An 18,065-nucleotide genomic window follows, 5' to 3' on the forward strand; every position below is an offset into this window, starting at 1 on the left:
AATGATACACTTATTATAAGATTACAATAATGTTGAAGGTGTGATTATAACAATACATATTTTTGAGCAAAGAGAAGAAGAAACAAATTACTTTTTACTCTCGCCAGGATGAAAAATTCGCTTTACGTCCTTGGTATATGGGACAAAAGTATTCTCTCCCTTCTTTTGCTTCCGTTATCGTAGCAACAACTTGTTTATCGAAATGTTTACTTTCGATGACAGTTTGTTTCACACGACATTTAGTATTTATAATCGCGTAAAAATACAGAATTGAAAATGATAAATTGCACACTCTTTTTACGTACTTATTCCACACATGTACAAAAAAAAATAACAAAACATACATGTATTGGAATGTTTCTTTTTCTAATGTTATATATGGTCTTGAAAAGGGTATACACGAATACAATATGAGTCTGGCTGGGGTCAAAAGGCAAAAAGCCAAATTTAAGGAGACTGAAGAAGTAGACAATATGATTTTTAGAGGTTATATTAGTGTTTACAATAAAAATTGAAAGTTTTTTGTGATTTGTGTTCAAATACATACTAGTGTCTGCAAGAAAATTTAAACGTTAAAATAAAGTGTTATTACTATTACTGGATAATGTATAAAGTAGATGAATGAAAAAATATTTTGTAGGATTTTACAACTTTTCAGCACACATGTTTATATACTTTTTCTACGCCCATGTCTGTAAATATCAAAAATCGCACTGTCAACATTCCTTGTAAATGACATTTAACAATAACATGAACGTAATGAGGTCTCAACATATACATGCGTTTTGAGAAGAAAACTTAAACTTCTTAGTCTTTAGACTTTATTTGGCCTATTTCCACAAATTTAGTCAATAAAAAAACATAAAAACTTTTAGCATCAGCGATATGTATCTAGGATAAAGAGTGATGCCCGTAAATGTAGGCAGCACATTAAGCAATTTCATTAAAAATAGGACACGTTTTCTTAAGTAGCATGCTATGAAAATAAATTTTATGTCATTTATACATAGTTTATTGAACAAAATATGGTTGTATCCGAACATTTTCTCAACTTTATCTACGAATATGTCTGATAGTAGTAAAAGTGATGAAATTATGAGAGCTCCACCGGAGATTTTAGAAAAAGCTCAAGCTGCCACACATAATTTGTTACCGGGCGACACAAGCCTTACGTTGAATCCTTTTCGGAGAATGCTTCCTTTATTTCTTAATTACAGAAATGTAAAATGCATAAAACAGGTTGTGGGGATAAACACAATCGGTAATATACCACGTAAAATTGCTGAATATCTTGAGCTGCCGGAGCCAAAGCAATATACCGGCCATTGTTTCAGGAGATCATCAGCCACAATGTTAGTTGATGCAGATATGCTATTATTAAAAAGACTTGGTGGCTGGCAATCTTCTACAGTAGCGGAAGGCTATGTGTATTAATCTCTTAAAAATAACAATGATAACGAATTACGAATATCGGAGGCAATTACCAATTATTAATCTTCGTCTTCTGATGTACCGAGCAGTACTACAATTATAAATAACCATTCATCACCATTAAATAATGAGGCACAATTGATTTAAAATAATTGTTCAATTGTTATTAACAACTATTATAATAAAGTGTAATATATGTGTTGAAATACTTTTCAACACATGTGTGATATTGTTAATTGACTTTCCTATTTGAAAAATACGAAGAATAATAATTTTTTACGTGATCGTAGGAAAAATAGTATACAAAACCCGTTGGAAAGGGTATTTCGCACTCGTTACGTTTCAGAGCTCGCCACTACGCGGCTCGTGCAAAACAGTAGCTGAAGCGTAATGTATCACTTTTCAAACTCGTTATGTAATATACTATTTCCACCTACCTCTATCCAAAGTATACATTTTCTAGCGTCATGGTAGGGAACAGTCATATTTATCATCCCTAGAGAGGTAAAGGATTTTTCTACCCTAAGGAGGCGAAGGAAAAGTGACTTCGTGGAATGGCTCTCATTATAATGGCATTTTGACATCAATTATAATTGTCATAGTTTCAGAAGAACCTCGGCTAGTTTACTTGCAAATTTTGAGGGAGACATTCTTGCTTCAAAGCAACAGGGAGGTTGGGAGTCTACGAATATCGCTGAAGGATATGTGCAGAAATCTCTTTAAAAAAAGCGTAAATTTCGAAGTAAATTGTGGGAATCACTTAAGTTAATGAAATTGATTGTAATCAGCCAAGTACGAATAGTTTCGGGGGATACTGCGGTGGTTGGTATAAGTGAAATGCAAATAACGCATATAAGTAATATTTTACTTCTTAGTTTCAGTTCTTTAATTAATTTCGTTTGTGAGTTTCACAAATAAATTATCTAAAAATGACTTGTTATTTGAGGGCTACGCAATAAACAGTAAACTTTCCTTTCTTGTTATACAAATAGCTATTTGGTAAAGTGAAGCAATTTTAAGCTACGATTCCAACAAGTTTTCGGCGGAATATACACATTGGAATTATCTGTATGAATAGAGGCATTAGAACAACGTAAGGCGGTCAATAAAGAATAGTGTTTGCCAGTAGTCATTAGATATCTTCAGAGAACTTCAAAGAATATGAAAACCGCTTTTAATCAAGAAAGGAAAAAGACTGACAAGAGAAATAGAATCGCACAATGTCGGGGCAGGTTTAGAAAAGAAAGAAGCATATCTCTTCACAATAAAACACAGAACAAAACTAATTATTTATAAATCCAGATATGCAGTAAAGTTATTTTTCAGTGTAAGACGAATTGAGGGCCCACTAATATGCAACATCGTAATTAAAGCATATAATCGAACAACAAGATGTTGGGCCCAGGAACCCAGAACCAACCCATCTCTAAGAATGTGCGTTGGGCTATTTGGCAAAGGGGAAAAAAGCATACCTACCAAAAATCTTTGAAAATGGAATGAAGGATTAGATAGAAATAAAAAGGAAATTAATAAAACTAAGATAATGGTTAACATTAGTCTGAATAAGGATACATTTGAACACGTAACAGCTTGAAATACTTAGAAGTGAAAGTTGATTGTTTAAGGGATAATGAAATAAAAATAAATTCTAGAACTCACTAGTATCTACCAACTAACCAATACCAAAATATCAAAAATACCTTTTTTTGAAATCGGCAGTAAAGTGAAACATTATTGTCGGTTGGTCTATAGAAATCGTCGGTGAAATCGCTTTTTAGTGCCTAGGTACTGAAGTAACTTATTGAGTCAACCACCATAGGCACATTTGCTTCGCACCTTTTCCCATACATGCTCGTCTCAATTTCAAATATTTTCACTAGATATTTGAATTTACGCGATTTCGAAAAAATATAAAAAGTAACGCGGTACTAAAGTCTCATAAACCATAAATATTGTCGAATTAATAAAAGAGTACATTTTTGTTAACAAATCGATTGAACAATTCATTCTTGCCTTTTTTAGATTGTACAGGTTGTCCCTGTGAAAGTTACGGATTTCTAACTATTGGGCATGAGCCGTCCCTGGCCTTCAGATAGTAGAATTATTTATTTCGTCAAACACACTACATCGACATCCGTAATCATCCATTAAAAATTCATAATGTTCGAATGTATAATTTGGAAAATAGGACTATAACTCAGAAACGAGGGGTCGTATGAGAATTTTTTTATTTCACTGCATTATTTTCACGTCATCTATTCGCTCCAGAATCCAGAACTCCCTTCATATCTCAAATTGTATTATATTTGTAGTTATTTTCCTTCAATTTTTTGTTGGAGACATTGATCTTTGCTATCAATAAACATGTCTATTGAATTAAAATATTGCTAATAATAAAAAAGTATTTTTCTATCTTTTAGTAGTGATAATAAAAATAATTATTAAGTACGTGATCATCATTTACAAATAAAACTGTTATTTTTCGTTTTATGCAGTTGCTGCTTATTAAATAAAAAAAAAATCCATTCTCTATTTAAGATGCTAAATAAACTTTTGAAGTCAAGGTCGATGATTTTCAATTAAACCGCAATTGTTAATAAAATTAAATTGTTATTGGTTGTTTTTATAGCATTGTTTTGATGCAGATTTTAAAGCATGACACAACTAGTGCGTCATATTAATTGTTTTGGGGTCTTGATAGGCCCGTTTGTGACATAAGTGTTATTTCTTTTCATAATAAATATGCAATAACTCGATCTTATGAGTTACATGAAGAAAAAAGTAGATTATTCTAAAAATTAAAACGCAAAAAGATCATATTTTGTAAACATGTGTCAGCATTTATTCTACTATAAAAATAGAATTGTTGTAAACACCTTATTATGAATCTAATTCATTCAAATGATTTTTGTTCATTAGATAATAAATTTAATCGCTTGAAATTAACAGAGTTCATTTATTTGTAAATATGTCATTTTTGTTAATAAAATTATCAAAAATAAATATTCGAAAGTCAAATATATAATTGGCGCAGTCGTAGTAGGATTCGTGCGGTCGCGAATTTTACGGATAATGCGGTGAAAGACTCGACTACGTATTTCAAAACAGAAGCGCGAATATCTACGTTTTCTTCGAGGGAAAGGAACTGACAAATTTTAAGAAATCAATAAATTGAGGAAAATAAGAATATTAATTTGAAAAAAGAAGAGGAGCAACAGAACAAGGTCTGATAAATACCTCCGTTATTTTTCATTCTTAGAGACGAAGGAGTTATATGGAGAAAAATCTAGATTATTCTAAAAATTAGAACGCAAGATCATATTTTGTAAACATGTGTCAGCATTTATTTTACTTTAAAAATTGTTTTGTTTTGTTGTAAACACCTTTCAATGAATTTAGTTCGTTCAATGAAATTTGTTCATTCAATGAATCTTCTTAATTAAATCGCTTGAAATTAATAGAGTTCATTCAATTAGGTGAGTTTTTACAATAATTTGAAAACTCAAGTTCAATATTCAATATGTTTCTCCTATGTTACTATTCGTGAGTAAAAGAGTGAATAATACGGAGCAGTGTTCTTACCAATAGAGTAGCCTTCCCCAACTGATCTGTGCGCATGACCAGTTAATGTCGCTATGGTGTAAAGTTGAGGGTTCACAGCAGTAATCGCATCTTCTTTAAACTGCAAAAAAATTAGTGAGTAATCACTAAAAATATGGTACAAAAGCAATTTAATAACTAGATTATGAACTTACGACATAACTCAATAGGTCGTGTGATTGAAACACAGACGACGCTCACATTGTCAAATCCATATGACGTTTATGAATTACCAACTTTTAGAAGACTATGTATAAAAGTTCATGACATTCCTATTAGTCAGAAAAAGGTGACAGCCGTTTAAGTGAAGCTACTTTTGTTATTTTCAAAACAATGAACTTAAAATAATTTCGGGTTTTAATTTATCCTTTCTTTATAATGAAAACGTGGTCGTACAGACACCGATGTTGGTGAACGTGAGGTGGTACTCCAGAAAACATCAAAAAATTCTACAAATTAGTCTAATGAGATACAGAATGTCGAATGGATTTAACATTTTATTATATGCAGCCACTTGTATTAAACATGAAATAACAATAGTGCATTTCAGAGCAAATGTTCACAATGTACCTCCAGCCAAGATGCATCTGCTCGACGTTTAATGGATTGACGAATACGTTCGAAGATACCAGGATTATTACGAATAACATTACAGCCTTGTATGATACGATGTTTGAAATTTCCTAAATTAAATAACGGAGTTTTGTAATTGAGCTATTTTAGATATCCCTACACATAAAGAACCAGAGGGTTGTGTCCAAGTGATCTTGGGATATTACTGGCTTGACAACGGCACATGAAAACCAATGTAAAGAAATATCCTGTGATTCGATATTGAAATGCAATTTCAAAAAATCTTCATTATCAGTATCAAGCACTGAAACATTTATTGCTTTTTTCAACCACATACCTATGTGGTGAAAAGGCATTCTTTACTCTTGTATATACAAGAAACGAATACAGAAACAAATTACAAGTAGAATCTGATTTGATATTAAACTTAGTAGCAACATCAACCCGAATATCACTGATTTAGTTGCAAAAAAGCAACACCATCCTTCACATTAAAGTTTTTTCATATTTTTCATAATAATAAGTAAAATAAATACCTAATCGGAATTCTTTTGCTGTTTATTTTATTAAGGAGTTCCGTGATAACTATGCTTGATTTGAAACATAGGCGTCGTTGTTAACACAAAAAATCCGTATGATTAAAATTTCTTAATCGTTTTTTACGGATTACTTCCAATAGAGTCAGCAGGAAAAATAAATTTCACTCACAGTCAGAGCTCATTTATTACAAACAATTCAACACCCTTTATCTCATTAACGACAATACATGTTTTCGTCTTAAAATAGGGTGACGATAAAAAACCTAAATAAGTTGATAAATATTTTAAATTCTTAGTTGAAATTCAACTGCGAATAACTTGAATAAATATATTATAACATTACATATATTTCAACTGCAATATTACTTTGATTTTCACATAAAACTCAAGCTTCCCATTTCACATTGTTGTGATAGTATCTAGAGTTATTTGCTAAATGTTAATCCATTAGTACATAGACATGTTTCTTTCTTATAAGTATTGAACCAAAAGGAAAAAAAAACGTATCTGATGTGTAACCATCATCAATAAATTTATCTCATGGCAACAGCTGTGTCATGACATATTTCATACAATCGCTATCAATGAAATCTAACGCCAAACGTATCATTTCGAATGCATCTAAATAAAAATAAATATTTTTCAACTTCCCATATGATATAACAACCAAAAGAATTCATGCGTTCTCACGCACATTTCGCAGATTTACGCACGTATTTTCGGGTACAACGCACTACCTATTTGTATACATATACTTGAGGTCATTCACATTCACAAAATTCGAAACGTCACCTACCGAGTTCACGTACGATAGTTTTTTTGATACCCATATATGCCTTAAAATTATGCACACACAGACACGCCCATTATTGCTACTTTCCTTATCTTCATCTGCAATAACCGATAAGAATTCGAAGATTTAAAAATCTTTATCGGGGTTACTTCAGAACCGAATTCACTAAAATCCTGTTTTTATATGCAAATGGATTTTTTATTTCAACTGAAATATTATAAACATTTTTTTTTGGATCTTTATATGATATTGGCAAAAGGTCACTGGTTTTAGGAACAGAACTAATATTTATTTTTATATTTTAACAATTTGCACAGTTTCTCACATGATACATCGCTATTTTTGCATTACCTACAATATTTAATACAAATACATTTTTCTACGTCCGTTTTAATATCCACGTTTTTTTTTCATTCATTTGCATTCATAAAGAAGGTGTTGTTGAATCGGTAACTGCAGCGACTATGAATCTTCTCCCTGAGAAATCCAGGGAACAGTATTTGAAGGAATATAATTCTTTTATGAAGTGGCGTACTAAAAAAGGCATAAACAGCTTCACAGAAAGAGTGTTAGCAGCTTATTCTGAAACTAAATGCAAAATGTGGAAATCTTCAACACTTTGGTCGACTTAGCCAAAACTGAAAGGCACCCTAATGGTAAATAATGACGTAGACATCAATAAACACTCCAAACTCATTGCATATTTGAAACATAAGTTTGCTATAGACCCAAAAAATCGAAATGATCCCGTTTTTGTTGCAAGCTCCAGACGATCATTATCTCAAGCATAAGGTGTGACAGCAAAAAATTTTAATGTAAGCTCAGATATTATTTGTAACATCTTTCAGGTTGCTTTAATTTTAATATTCGGAATCGCAGGAGCTCCGCGGAGGGAGAAATTGTATAAAATGAAGTGTAACGATAACGACAAATAGATTAAAAATAGATATATCAAAATTGATGAAGTTAGTTAAAGTTGTCTGTCAGTTAAAAAGAAATCGATGAAGTATGTAGATCCCTGAAAAACGAAAAATCCCCTGGACCAGCCGATATTCCTGTCGAACTAATTGAAGCAGAGACATAGACATTATATGAACATATAAGAAAACTGTTCCGGAATTGTATGAAAGGCGCGGAAGTACCAAGGAACTGAATAATCTCCATAATGTCGACAATTCACAAGAAAGGCAATAGAGACCAATGCGAAAAGTATAGAGGCATTGCAACGACTAATACAATTCGCAGAATATAGGGCAAAATATAGCAGACCAAAATTTAAAGAGAATATCTTGAGGCGGAAGAACAGGCTGGTTTCAGGGCTGGCATATCGTCAGTTAAGCACCTATACTGTGTTAAACAAATGATCGAAAAATAAACAATGGGACAAGAAATTCATTTAGTATATGTGGATTTGTAGAAGACATATGACAGTATACCTCTTAGCAAACTGTGAAATGCGGAGAGATGTCAACATTACACTATACACACTTCGCATACGATGAAATAATAATAACAACACAGGATCATGAGCAACTTGATTCGAAACTTATAGAAGAGTACAGTAAATGAGGACTCTAAGTAATTTAAAAAAAACTTTGTGTATGTGTATCGGAGTAATAGCACAAGACATCGACCTGGAGGATAGCACAGATATAAAGCACTACAAGGAATACAAATACGTAAGAATGAAAATAACGCAAGATGGAACACTCGACACAACAATCAAAGAGATAAATATAAATGGAATATTATGGGTCCTAACAATACCAAAAGGCAGCAAACAAAGAATATACAACAGGATTCTAGTATTATAATATGTGGCAGCGAAGTGTGGCAGATAAAACAATCAACGGAAAAATGCTAATGATAACCGAAATAGACTTTTGGAAAACAGCAAGGTGCAAATCCAAGAGAAACACGTTAAAGCATGATAGACTAAGAAAGATGATGAGAGACAGACACACATTAAAGTGATATTGAAACCAAACAACTAATCAAAGAATACCTAAGCAGGTCCTAAAGTGGACACAAGAAGAAGTCGGAGAGCGTTGTAAGCCGATATGTATATATAGAGACAGTTTCATTGTCTATTAGTGACTTCACTTTAAGGTATTCGCCAGTTCAAACTCGGTCGTTATTATGATTTACGTCTCGAATGTAATTGGTTGTTCGGGAAGTTTCTCCTGCTGAAAATCAGTGCCACTAATACTTTATACTAAGTTTATAGTGAAGGCGTGATGAATGATGGAAATAAAATAGCTTAATGCGTTAAGCTTCCTAATTGAGGAAGTACAAATCTGATTCATATATAAATTTAATCGTCATTTATTTTACAACTATTCATTCATTTATGTACAATTTCCCATTATGGAATCATCTCTTAACACCTCATCAAATTTCTAACCCACTTCTATGAGTACGATTATTGCCGTTTCACGAAGATCACGCTGAAAATTTTAAGATAAGCGGCAACATAACCTTCTTGAATAATATCGTCTTTTTAGGCGGAATTTTTGACATTTGTTGTGTTTGTTCATGGGATAAAGTCTTGATCAGTTCAATACGAGCATCGCTAAGCAAGACCGTAAGAAGGAAGTCAACAATGTTTGATGAAACGGTCTAGCTAGTCTTTTCTTTCGCTATTTTCAGTGTTTCATTGGTATGCAGCATTTGAGAGGAATAGGTCAACTAATGACAAACTAGACGACCGTGTACTGTGATTTTCCAAGGAATGATTGAAGGTATTAGAAAACTAGCGACAGAAGATCATCTATTGACCCATGACGAAATCGAATTTAGAGATTGGTTCAACATCCACACAGACGAAAGTTAAAGATTATCTACGTCCAATCAAGCGATGTTCATTACGGGTACCCAATTAGTTTAAGGAAGCCAGAAAAGCAACTATGATAGATTATCCAAAATTATGATTAAAAAAAAACGATTATGGTTGTAGCAAACACGTTATGAATATCGTTATGGGTGATTAATGGTGCTTATAATCCCGATGATTTGATGCTTTAAATTGGGATTATCTCGTACAAAAACAAAATTCTATGCTCACATATGCTGGGAGGAAAACAGGAGCTGCGTTCTTTTCGAAAAGCGATTATATAAAGATGATTGTATTAAATAAAAAAAGAGCAGTAACTGCTGACTGGTATATTACAAAATATCCTTCGAATGTGTTCAATGATATAAAAATGGCATAATACAGTTCACCGTTTTGAAAAAATTTTATGAAATTTTTCAAAATAATCTTTCAGTATTTGAGAATCTAAAAAAAATTAGAATGAAATTCCTATTTCACCTTAATATGTGCCTGCGAAGACAGTGTCATAGTCATAGTCTTTTTGAATTACAAATAAACTATAAGAAAAATATTCGGGAACAAAAAGAGAGGAGGAACAGAAAGAAACATCGAACATTTTATTTACCAGATTGTACAATATTATCATTAATTTAACATAAACAAACAACCTGTTGTCACGTTTGACAATTTATAAGTGATTACTGCAGTGAACCGTGAATGTATAGAATATGAGAATTATTTGGAAAAGAAAAATACGCACGGGCGTAAAATTTCTTAAAAATTTAATATCCATATTTTAATATTTTTCAAATTAATGTCTTTCTAATTTATGAATATGAGTATGTATTTACTATACTATAGTTTAGTATACACGTGGAGAAAGTTTAAAATAAAATCATTGGAAACAAGTAAAAATTATTAATACTACTATCAATCCGCCTCTGGACATACAGATTTTTGATCAGGTCACAAATTATTTAGAATTACTAAATTTTTATCTGGTTTTATAATCATGTTAAGAAATGTGTTCAATTTTCGCTGATTGAATATCGGGGCAAGAATTACGTTGATTTAAATTATATTTTTGATAAGTATGAACTGCGTAAGATCGGTTCACTTTGATTGTATTCAATAATGAGTGATCCTTTTTTTGAATAATGATATGCTGGTTCGTTAAAAATACAAAAAAGAGTTACCAGATCATGCCAAAACACACGACTAGAAAATGACTTTTACCTTTTTTTGTTAAAATTGAACGTAATATTTTTTAATTAAAAATATTACTTAAGGCTTTCTAGTGAAAAAGCTGACCATAGAGTTAATATTAAAGTTAGAAAGAGTGACAAGTACGTGAAGTGAACAATTGGAAGAGAGAAAAAGAGAATCGGTTTACTATTCCCTATCTCTCCCTAGAGATCAATATTTTTTGACTTTCGGACAGTAATTCGGGATCACTTAAACAAATTCCAATATCTTGCTCTCTCTATTTTTAAAGTAATTCTTGATATTATTGTCAGTCCTAGAATGAAATTTCGAATGTTTTTGTGGATTTGGAACTCAATGGTGACAACTTTATTTTAAATGCAAAATTCTGTATACGAAACATAATATTCAAAAAGAACCATCTGCGAAATGATATACATAGAACTGAATGATGCAGTTGATAATCGTAGTAATGTGGCCAATCTCAAGGTTCAATATAACCATCTTTTGAATATTCATAAGTCAATAATTTGAAAAGGTATATTGTTTGTACAGGTTTTTATTTATATGTATAAATACCTTCTTTAAATGGCTTTTTCCTTGTTCTTCTGTTTTATACAGCAATGTTTTTATTGTTTAATGTTATATAATTTGTCTAAATTTTTTTCTCACATACTATTCATTTATATATACCTAATAGATTTTTTAATTGTTACACTAAACTCTGATTATTGTTTTACTTTTTAATTTTACAATTCTTATTACTTGTTCATCTTCTTAAACGTTTGAATTTGAATATTTTTAGTACTGATAAAGATCAAATAAAGGATCGAAACGTTGGCATTTTACTCTGAGAGAGTTTTATTTTGAAACCCACAACACCATTCGAAATTTCTATTTTTAATGCTAACTATATGGAATTGATTTGCCTACCGACTAGACACGAAAGTTGCCTTTTAAGTTTTAACAAAAAGTATAATAGAAATGAAGTTCGAAACTATATATTTAATTGATTTTCGAAATAGCCGTCCTTACGCTCAAACCAATTCTGGGTTTTTCCACTCTGAAGCTGAAATTATAAAAACAGCTTGTTGAGGTCATCTTTTGTTTGATAGTGAAGAGCAAAAAAAGTCATTAGGCGATAAATCGGGTAAGAATGGACAAAGAGAGATTAAATCTATGTTTCAAATATTAATTTATTTGACGTTTTGTATGGAATCTGGCATTGTAGTGATGACCAATGATGCAACGTATTTTGTCCATGTTCATGTAAAATCGGTTGCACTCTATCTATCTATAAGTCCCGTGTCGATTTTTTTGAATCATGTACCGTACAGCGTCGACGTTTCTCAGAAATACAACCGATTTTGGCCAACGTTGATCACAGTCGGACACACGACCATAAGGAAATTCTGCAAGCCAATTGCAAATGTTCACTATTAATAAGTGACTCAGTCAATATCTAAATTGATACCGGCTTTGCAATAATGAATGTCAACGTTCACTTAGTCAATGAACACATTAACGCCACCTATTGTTCCATTTTAAAAACTCATATCAACTCAAATTTCGCAATATGATAGATAATGTTGTAATACGGTTGTATTCCTTCGGATATAATTGTATACAATAACATAGTAACACAAAAGAAATTCATTACTATCTTAAAAGAAACATAATTATAATACTGTCAAGTTTAGTGAAATAATTATATTATTTGATTGGTTGTGATTGTCGCCGTTTGTTACCCCAGTCAATGGACATCACTTTATGGCACTTTTTCTTTGATATGGTTATATTAGTTTTATCTTGGCAAATTACTTCTGGCTATGGATAATGATGGAAAAAACAGTTCAAGGCGACCTTTTGAACTACGTCTATTATACACAGAGATAAATAAAAAACCAGATTAAGTGAAATTATAAATTTTATTAACAAGTACGAAGTTGCGCCTCGACTCCACCTGCAGATAATGACGAATTACCTGTTGAGTTTGTAAAACTTTGGCCACGACTTGGCTATTGATTGCGTAAGCTTGCAACAACCGCTGTTTCTGTTAACTTGAGACGACCTCGATAGCGATTTCAGAACTCAGTTTACAATTGAAAAATCAAGTTTTATTTAGAGACCAAAGTGACAAAACTGCCAATAGCTTTTAATAGCCTCTCAAAATATAGAAATACATTTATCAAAAATTTCCTGACATTGTATTTGAATCTTCACTTTTAATAGAGAGGGAAAATAACTAAGTTTGATCGTAGACCATTGGATCAAAAAATTTATTGAGAAAAGTTTTGAAAAAGCTAACAATATTAATGGTACATAAGGACTGACAATGAAAATCTATGTCAGTCAACACTTTTTGTAAGCTAAATTATTAGTTTCACGTAAACTTCAACGCTTTGTCATCAAGACGATTTCGGATATAGGTAAGTTAGAGTAGCTCAACTTAATTTCATCCCAGTAGTTTATAATTAAGCCACGTCCATGTATTATCATAATATTGTATTTAAACTAATTACGTATATAAATAAAACTAGTTTTTGGTTAATGAATAACATCATGCAAATGATGACCCTGTACAACAGAAAAAAGAAGGTTGTTAACGTAATTATAGTTTTTGTTATTAGAATATGTAACAATATTGAAAAAAAATGAATACGATAAATAAAAAAATGCATTCTAACTAGGTGTGCAATTATAAGGTGTATTTTTAAACTTTAAATGTCACACGTTAAGAAATCTGCAATGCACAGCTTCAAGGATTATGTAAGAGAAAACGTGAGTTGCAGTTGCACTTGTCTGCTTATAGAAAAAAATCACGTGGTTGGCCGATAAATACTTTTCGATGCGATGTTGCATTTTTATTATATTTCAGAAAATATGTGACACAAATATATTTTCATTCAATTAAATTGTGTATCTTCAACATGAACAATTTTCAGCTGGAGTTCCGAAAACGGAAACTCATCGATTGGCTTCAAATTTTTACCCGATACTCTCAACATAAACTAGATGATTGTGCTAAAAGGATTTTTGGCGTCTTGCAAGGAAGAAGATTGAGAAAGAGTTTTTCTCAATCTAATATAACCACTTATTTTTAGCTATTGATTTTTTGTGCTTATATTTTCATACGAAAGTAGATGTACAATTTTTTAAATTATTTCCTAGTGTAAATAGATTAAATTTATTGTTCTCCATTTTCTAATACACATAAATATTGAACTAAAAAAAGCCAAGTTGATTGAAATAATGAATAAGTATTTTGTTTTTTTTGCTACCTTCATGTATGCCAACATTCAGTTGGGATAGATATGGCTTCAATGTTTTGGGATACGATGGAATATTGTTCATCGACTATCTCCAAAAGGGAGAGATACTCATTAGCGAATACTACATAGTGTTGTTAATTTGTTTAAGTGCAAAAATCAAGGAATCAAAAGTCGGTGCAATAATGATTGAATTGAGCGAATTACTCTTCGAATTGCTTCCTCATTCATCGTGTAGTTCAGATCTGGTCCCCAGTGCCTATTGGCTATTCGTTTATCTCAAAAATAGCTGCTATGAAATTCAGTTTAAATAAAGAAGTAATTGCTGAAACTGAAGCCCATTTTGAGTCAAAAAAAGTCTTCTACCAGCACGGCGTCGAGAAGTACAGAAGCATTGCAATGATTGTATTGCTCTTGAAGGAGATTACATTGATGAATAAAATCGATTTTTGGCAAAAAATGCGTTTTTCTTGGTTAGTCACACGACTTATTTAATGATGTTAGATATCATCAATTTCAATCATCTAGTGTGTGATACGAGTATCTGTGAAAATTTTAAGCCAATCGGTGGGTTCCCGTTTTCGGAACTCCATCCCAATTTTCAACTATCACCAAACTTTTTTCGATAAAGAGGCCAGTTATTACAACAAAATAATGAATACAAAATAACATTTAAATTATAATTTCACCCATTTAGCTAAAATAATGATTATAAGTAGACTGAAAAGTAACTTTTGTATATGAGTACATAAATGATTTTTACTACTAGTATTGGTTTCACAGTCCCAGTCCCAGTTAAAGATTGTGTAGTAAATATGAGGAGGCTCATTATTCATTTATTATCACTGTTTTCCAAAGTAGTTTGTGATTTTCATAATTCTCTTATAAACTATTACACTACTTGACCTATTCAGCGTCTAATACATAGACGACACCACAAATAGGTACTCATCTTCAGTAAATAGGTGTAAAACTAATTTGAAGTTATGGTGAAACTTTTTACTTTAAAAACAATGGTAAACGGAAAAGAGCCCCTAGAATTGATGAGCTTTTGCTTTATAACAAGGAAACACTTGTTTAAATAGAATGTTTGCTTGATGAGGTTATCGAATATTTCAAAGCTAATTAATTTAAAATATTTATCAGAGATTTCTCAACACCTATCACACCAGCTGATATGTTCTGCATCTGATACATAGAAGACGTCACACGTAGGTACAGAATTAATACATTTTATAAGTAAAAACAAATTTTTTCAGAAGTTAGCTGTAGAGATAGTTAGAAAAGAAAGTGGTTTTCAAACATAAAATAAAGTTATGATTAACCGTGAAGTGCAGTGGAACAAAATGTTATTTAGCATGAATATTTGTTATTAAGGAAAGCTATGTTCGAAATGTCTGACAAATAAAAACGAGTAAATAACACCAAATGAGGTTTTGAGTTGAATCGAAGAAATAGATTGCACTCCCAGTATGACGATCAAGCATGCAGTAGATGGTTGGTGGTCATAGTGTAGAGAGGTATAAAAGATAATTGTCATTTTATGAACAAACTCACACAATTTTATATTAGAGAATATAATTTAATAATAATTATAATACAATATTAATATCTCACTAAGGTCTTTCTAGCAGAAATGCCTTTGTTAATCTCCGGAGCTTATTAACGGTATTTAGCTCTTTTAATTCTGAAGGTAGCTGGTTGAATAATTTTTTGGCATCGAATATGATGGAATTGATAAGTAAAATTTCAATTATTTTTTTCTAGTAAGGTAACCTCGAGAGTGTCTCTCAGTTCAGTTGTGAAAGTATTTGCGTGGCATACAAACGGATTCTAAAATAAAAAGAGTGGGAAAAGTTAAAATTTTCTAAAATACAATTCGGAATGCGTTGTACTACATGAACCATAACTATAACGAAAAGCTCTTTTTTGTAATTTGAAGATAGATTCAAAGAGGTGCAAACTACAAAATACCCAGAAAGGCAAATCATAGCGAAGATGCGATTCGAACAATGAGTAGAGAGTTGTTAAAGCAGTTCGAGAATCGAGCTGTTTAGACATAGATTCAATAGCAAAACAAGCAGAGGATAATTTTATCGTCAAGGTTTCTACATGTATAGACCACTGAATGGCACCGTCCATAAGGAGACCAAGAAACTTGATCGAATTTGAGGATTGTATTAAGTCATTGTTGAGTTTCAGAGATTGTGAAACTCATTTGTAGGATAAAACTGTTCTCGGTATTTTAACAGGGCCCGATCGCGTCAGATCAGGACTTGATATTAATGACATCTTTGTCCATGGTATAATGTAAAGCTTGTATATCTGGAGCACTCCAGGTTACACTGGTGTCATCCACAAATAAGTGGTAAGATAAGATACAAACCATTTTAAATAAACACTACGGATGCCATAATACTCTAGTGTGTTAATCAGAATTTCATGATGAACACAATCGAAGGCATTAGCGAAATCACAGAAACCGAAGCCATATAAAATTGATTATCAAGTGATGTATATATTTCATTAAGAATAGAAAACATAGCGTCTTTAGTGCAGTACACGGGAACAATTATAGCTGTTTTTATACAGCTAGGGAAAAGAAAGAGCATTACGACTTGGAAATAATTTAGAGCTAATATTATTACTAAAATTCACGAAATAATTGTTAAGTTCGGCTTGGTTGGGGTTAATAGTTTTTGATGATCACATTTTATTTCTCAAATAATTGATAACAGACTAAGTTTCTTCTGAGAAATTTTTAGCTCTGTGAACTTTTTAATATACAAAAGTGATATCAAATTCTTGGATGAAGTACGTTTCGTAGACCATGATATGTGATGATTAGTTGTACGAGGGCGAAGAGAAAATGCTGTATTGAATCATCTAATAGTTTTACCAAGAAGGTACGCAAATATAGAGTCAATATCTTCAGAAAGATCAATCCAATCATTTAATAAACATAAAATATGAAATTTGATGAAGTTTTGTTTAGAGAAAATCCCCATCAACTGAATATTTTTCTTAAGAAATTTACAAAGTATCACGAATTCGGCGAAAACTGAATTAATTACTAGGTGATTCATATCATGGAGTACAATCATTAGTAAAGTCAGGGTTAAAATCACCGCATAGAACTCTTTTGCTCTTAGTAAGCAGAACGTAGAGTAAATTTAGAAGGTTCTTGAAAAAAGAATGGATATACGTATGATTGAGAAAGTCTATAAATAAAAATCATATATAAATCAATAGTTTGGTTGTAAATTATGGAAAGCTCAAAAGTATTTTCTACTAGTAAAAAATCATAATTTAGTACAGCCTAGAAGTCCTCGTCGAAAGATAAAATAAGGGTTTCACCGTTGTACCTGCTAATAATTCTATATTTTTCAATAAAACCTGATTCATTTTCATGTATCCAGTGTTAAATAATAGTAAATATGTGCGGGAGCCCCATTTAAGTTGCTCAGATTTCTTCACCAAAGATGAACTGCGAGCTGTTATTAATTCCTTAAAGACAGAATGGAAAATCAAAAACTCTATGAGTTATGATGTAAAAAGATGAACTAATGAATCTGAATAATGAAGGGGGTTAAGGAGTAAAATCTGTTGCTAGAGAAAGCCTTGTAAATAAATAATTCAACCAAACCATTTTTGGAAAATCTGTCACGATAAAGAATTATGTTTAAATTTCCGGAAATATCAAGAGCTTCTTTGTATTCTACCCTTGCGCTACAGAAAATTTTCCACTGGCACTAATGTAACGACCAAAAAATTCATTGCCTTGTAGTTACGTAACTGTACAATACTGAACAAGGTTTTTTAAATCCATCAAAAGAGATAATCAG

The 18,065-nt window shown here is 31.6% G+C and overlaps 1 protein-coding gene across 1 annotated transcript in view; it reads right to left on the reverse strand.

Moving 5' to 3' along the window:
- LOC130443836 (putative aminopeptidase W07G4.4) overlaps positions 1–18,065 on the reverse strand; it is an 85,664-nt gene that overhangs the window by 13,333 nt on the left and 54,266 nt on the right. The window contains exon 6 of the mRNA XM_056778697.1: positions 5,014–5,113. Within this exon, the coding sequence (XP_056634675.1) occupies positions 5,014–5,113 (100 nt within the window). The remainder of the gene's footprint in view (positions 1–5,013; positions 5,114–18,065) is intronic.

This window comes from Diorhabda sublineata, chromosome 5 (assembly GCF_026230105.1).
Source record: "Diorhabda sublineata isolate icDioSubl1.1 chromosome 5, icDioSubl1.1, whole genome shotgun sequence".
NCBI lineage: Eukaryota > Metazoa > Arthropoda > Insecta > Coleoptera > Chrysomelidae > Diorhabda > Diorhabda sublineata.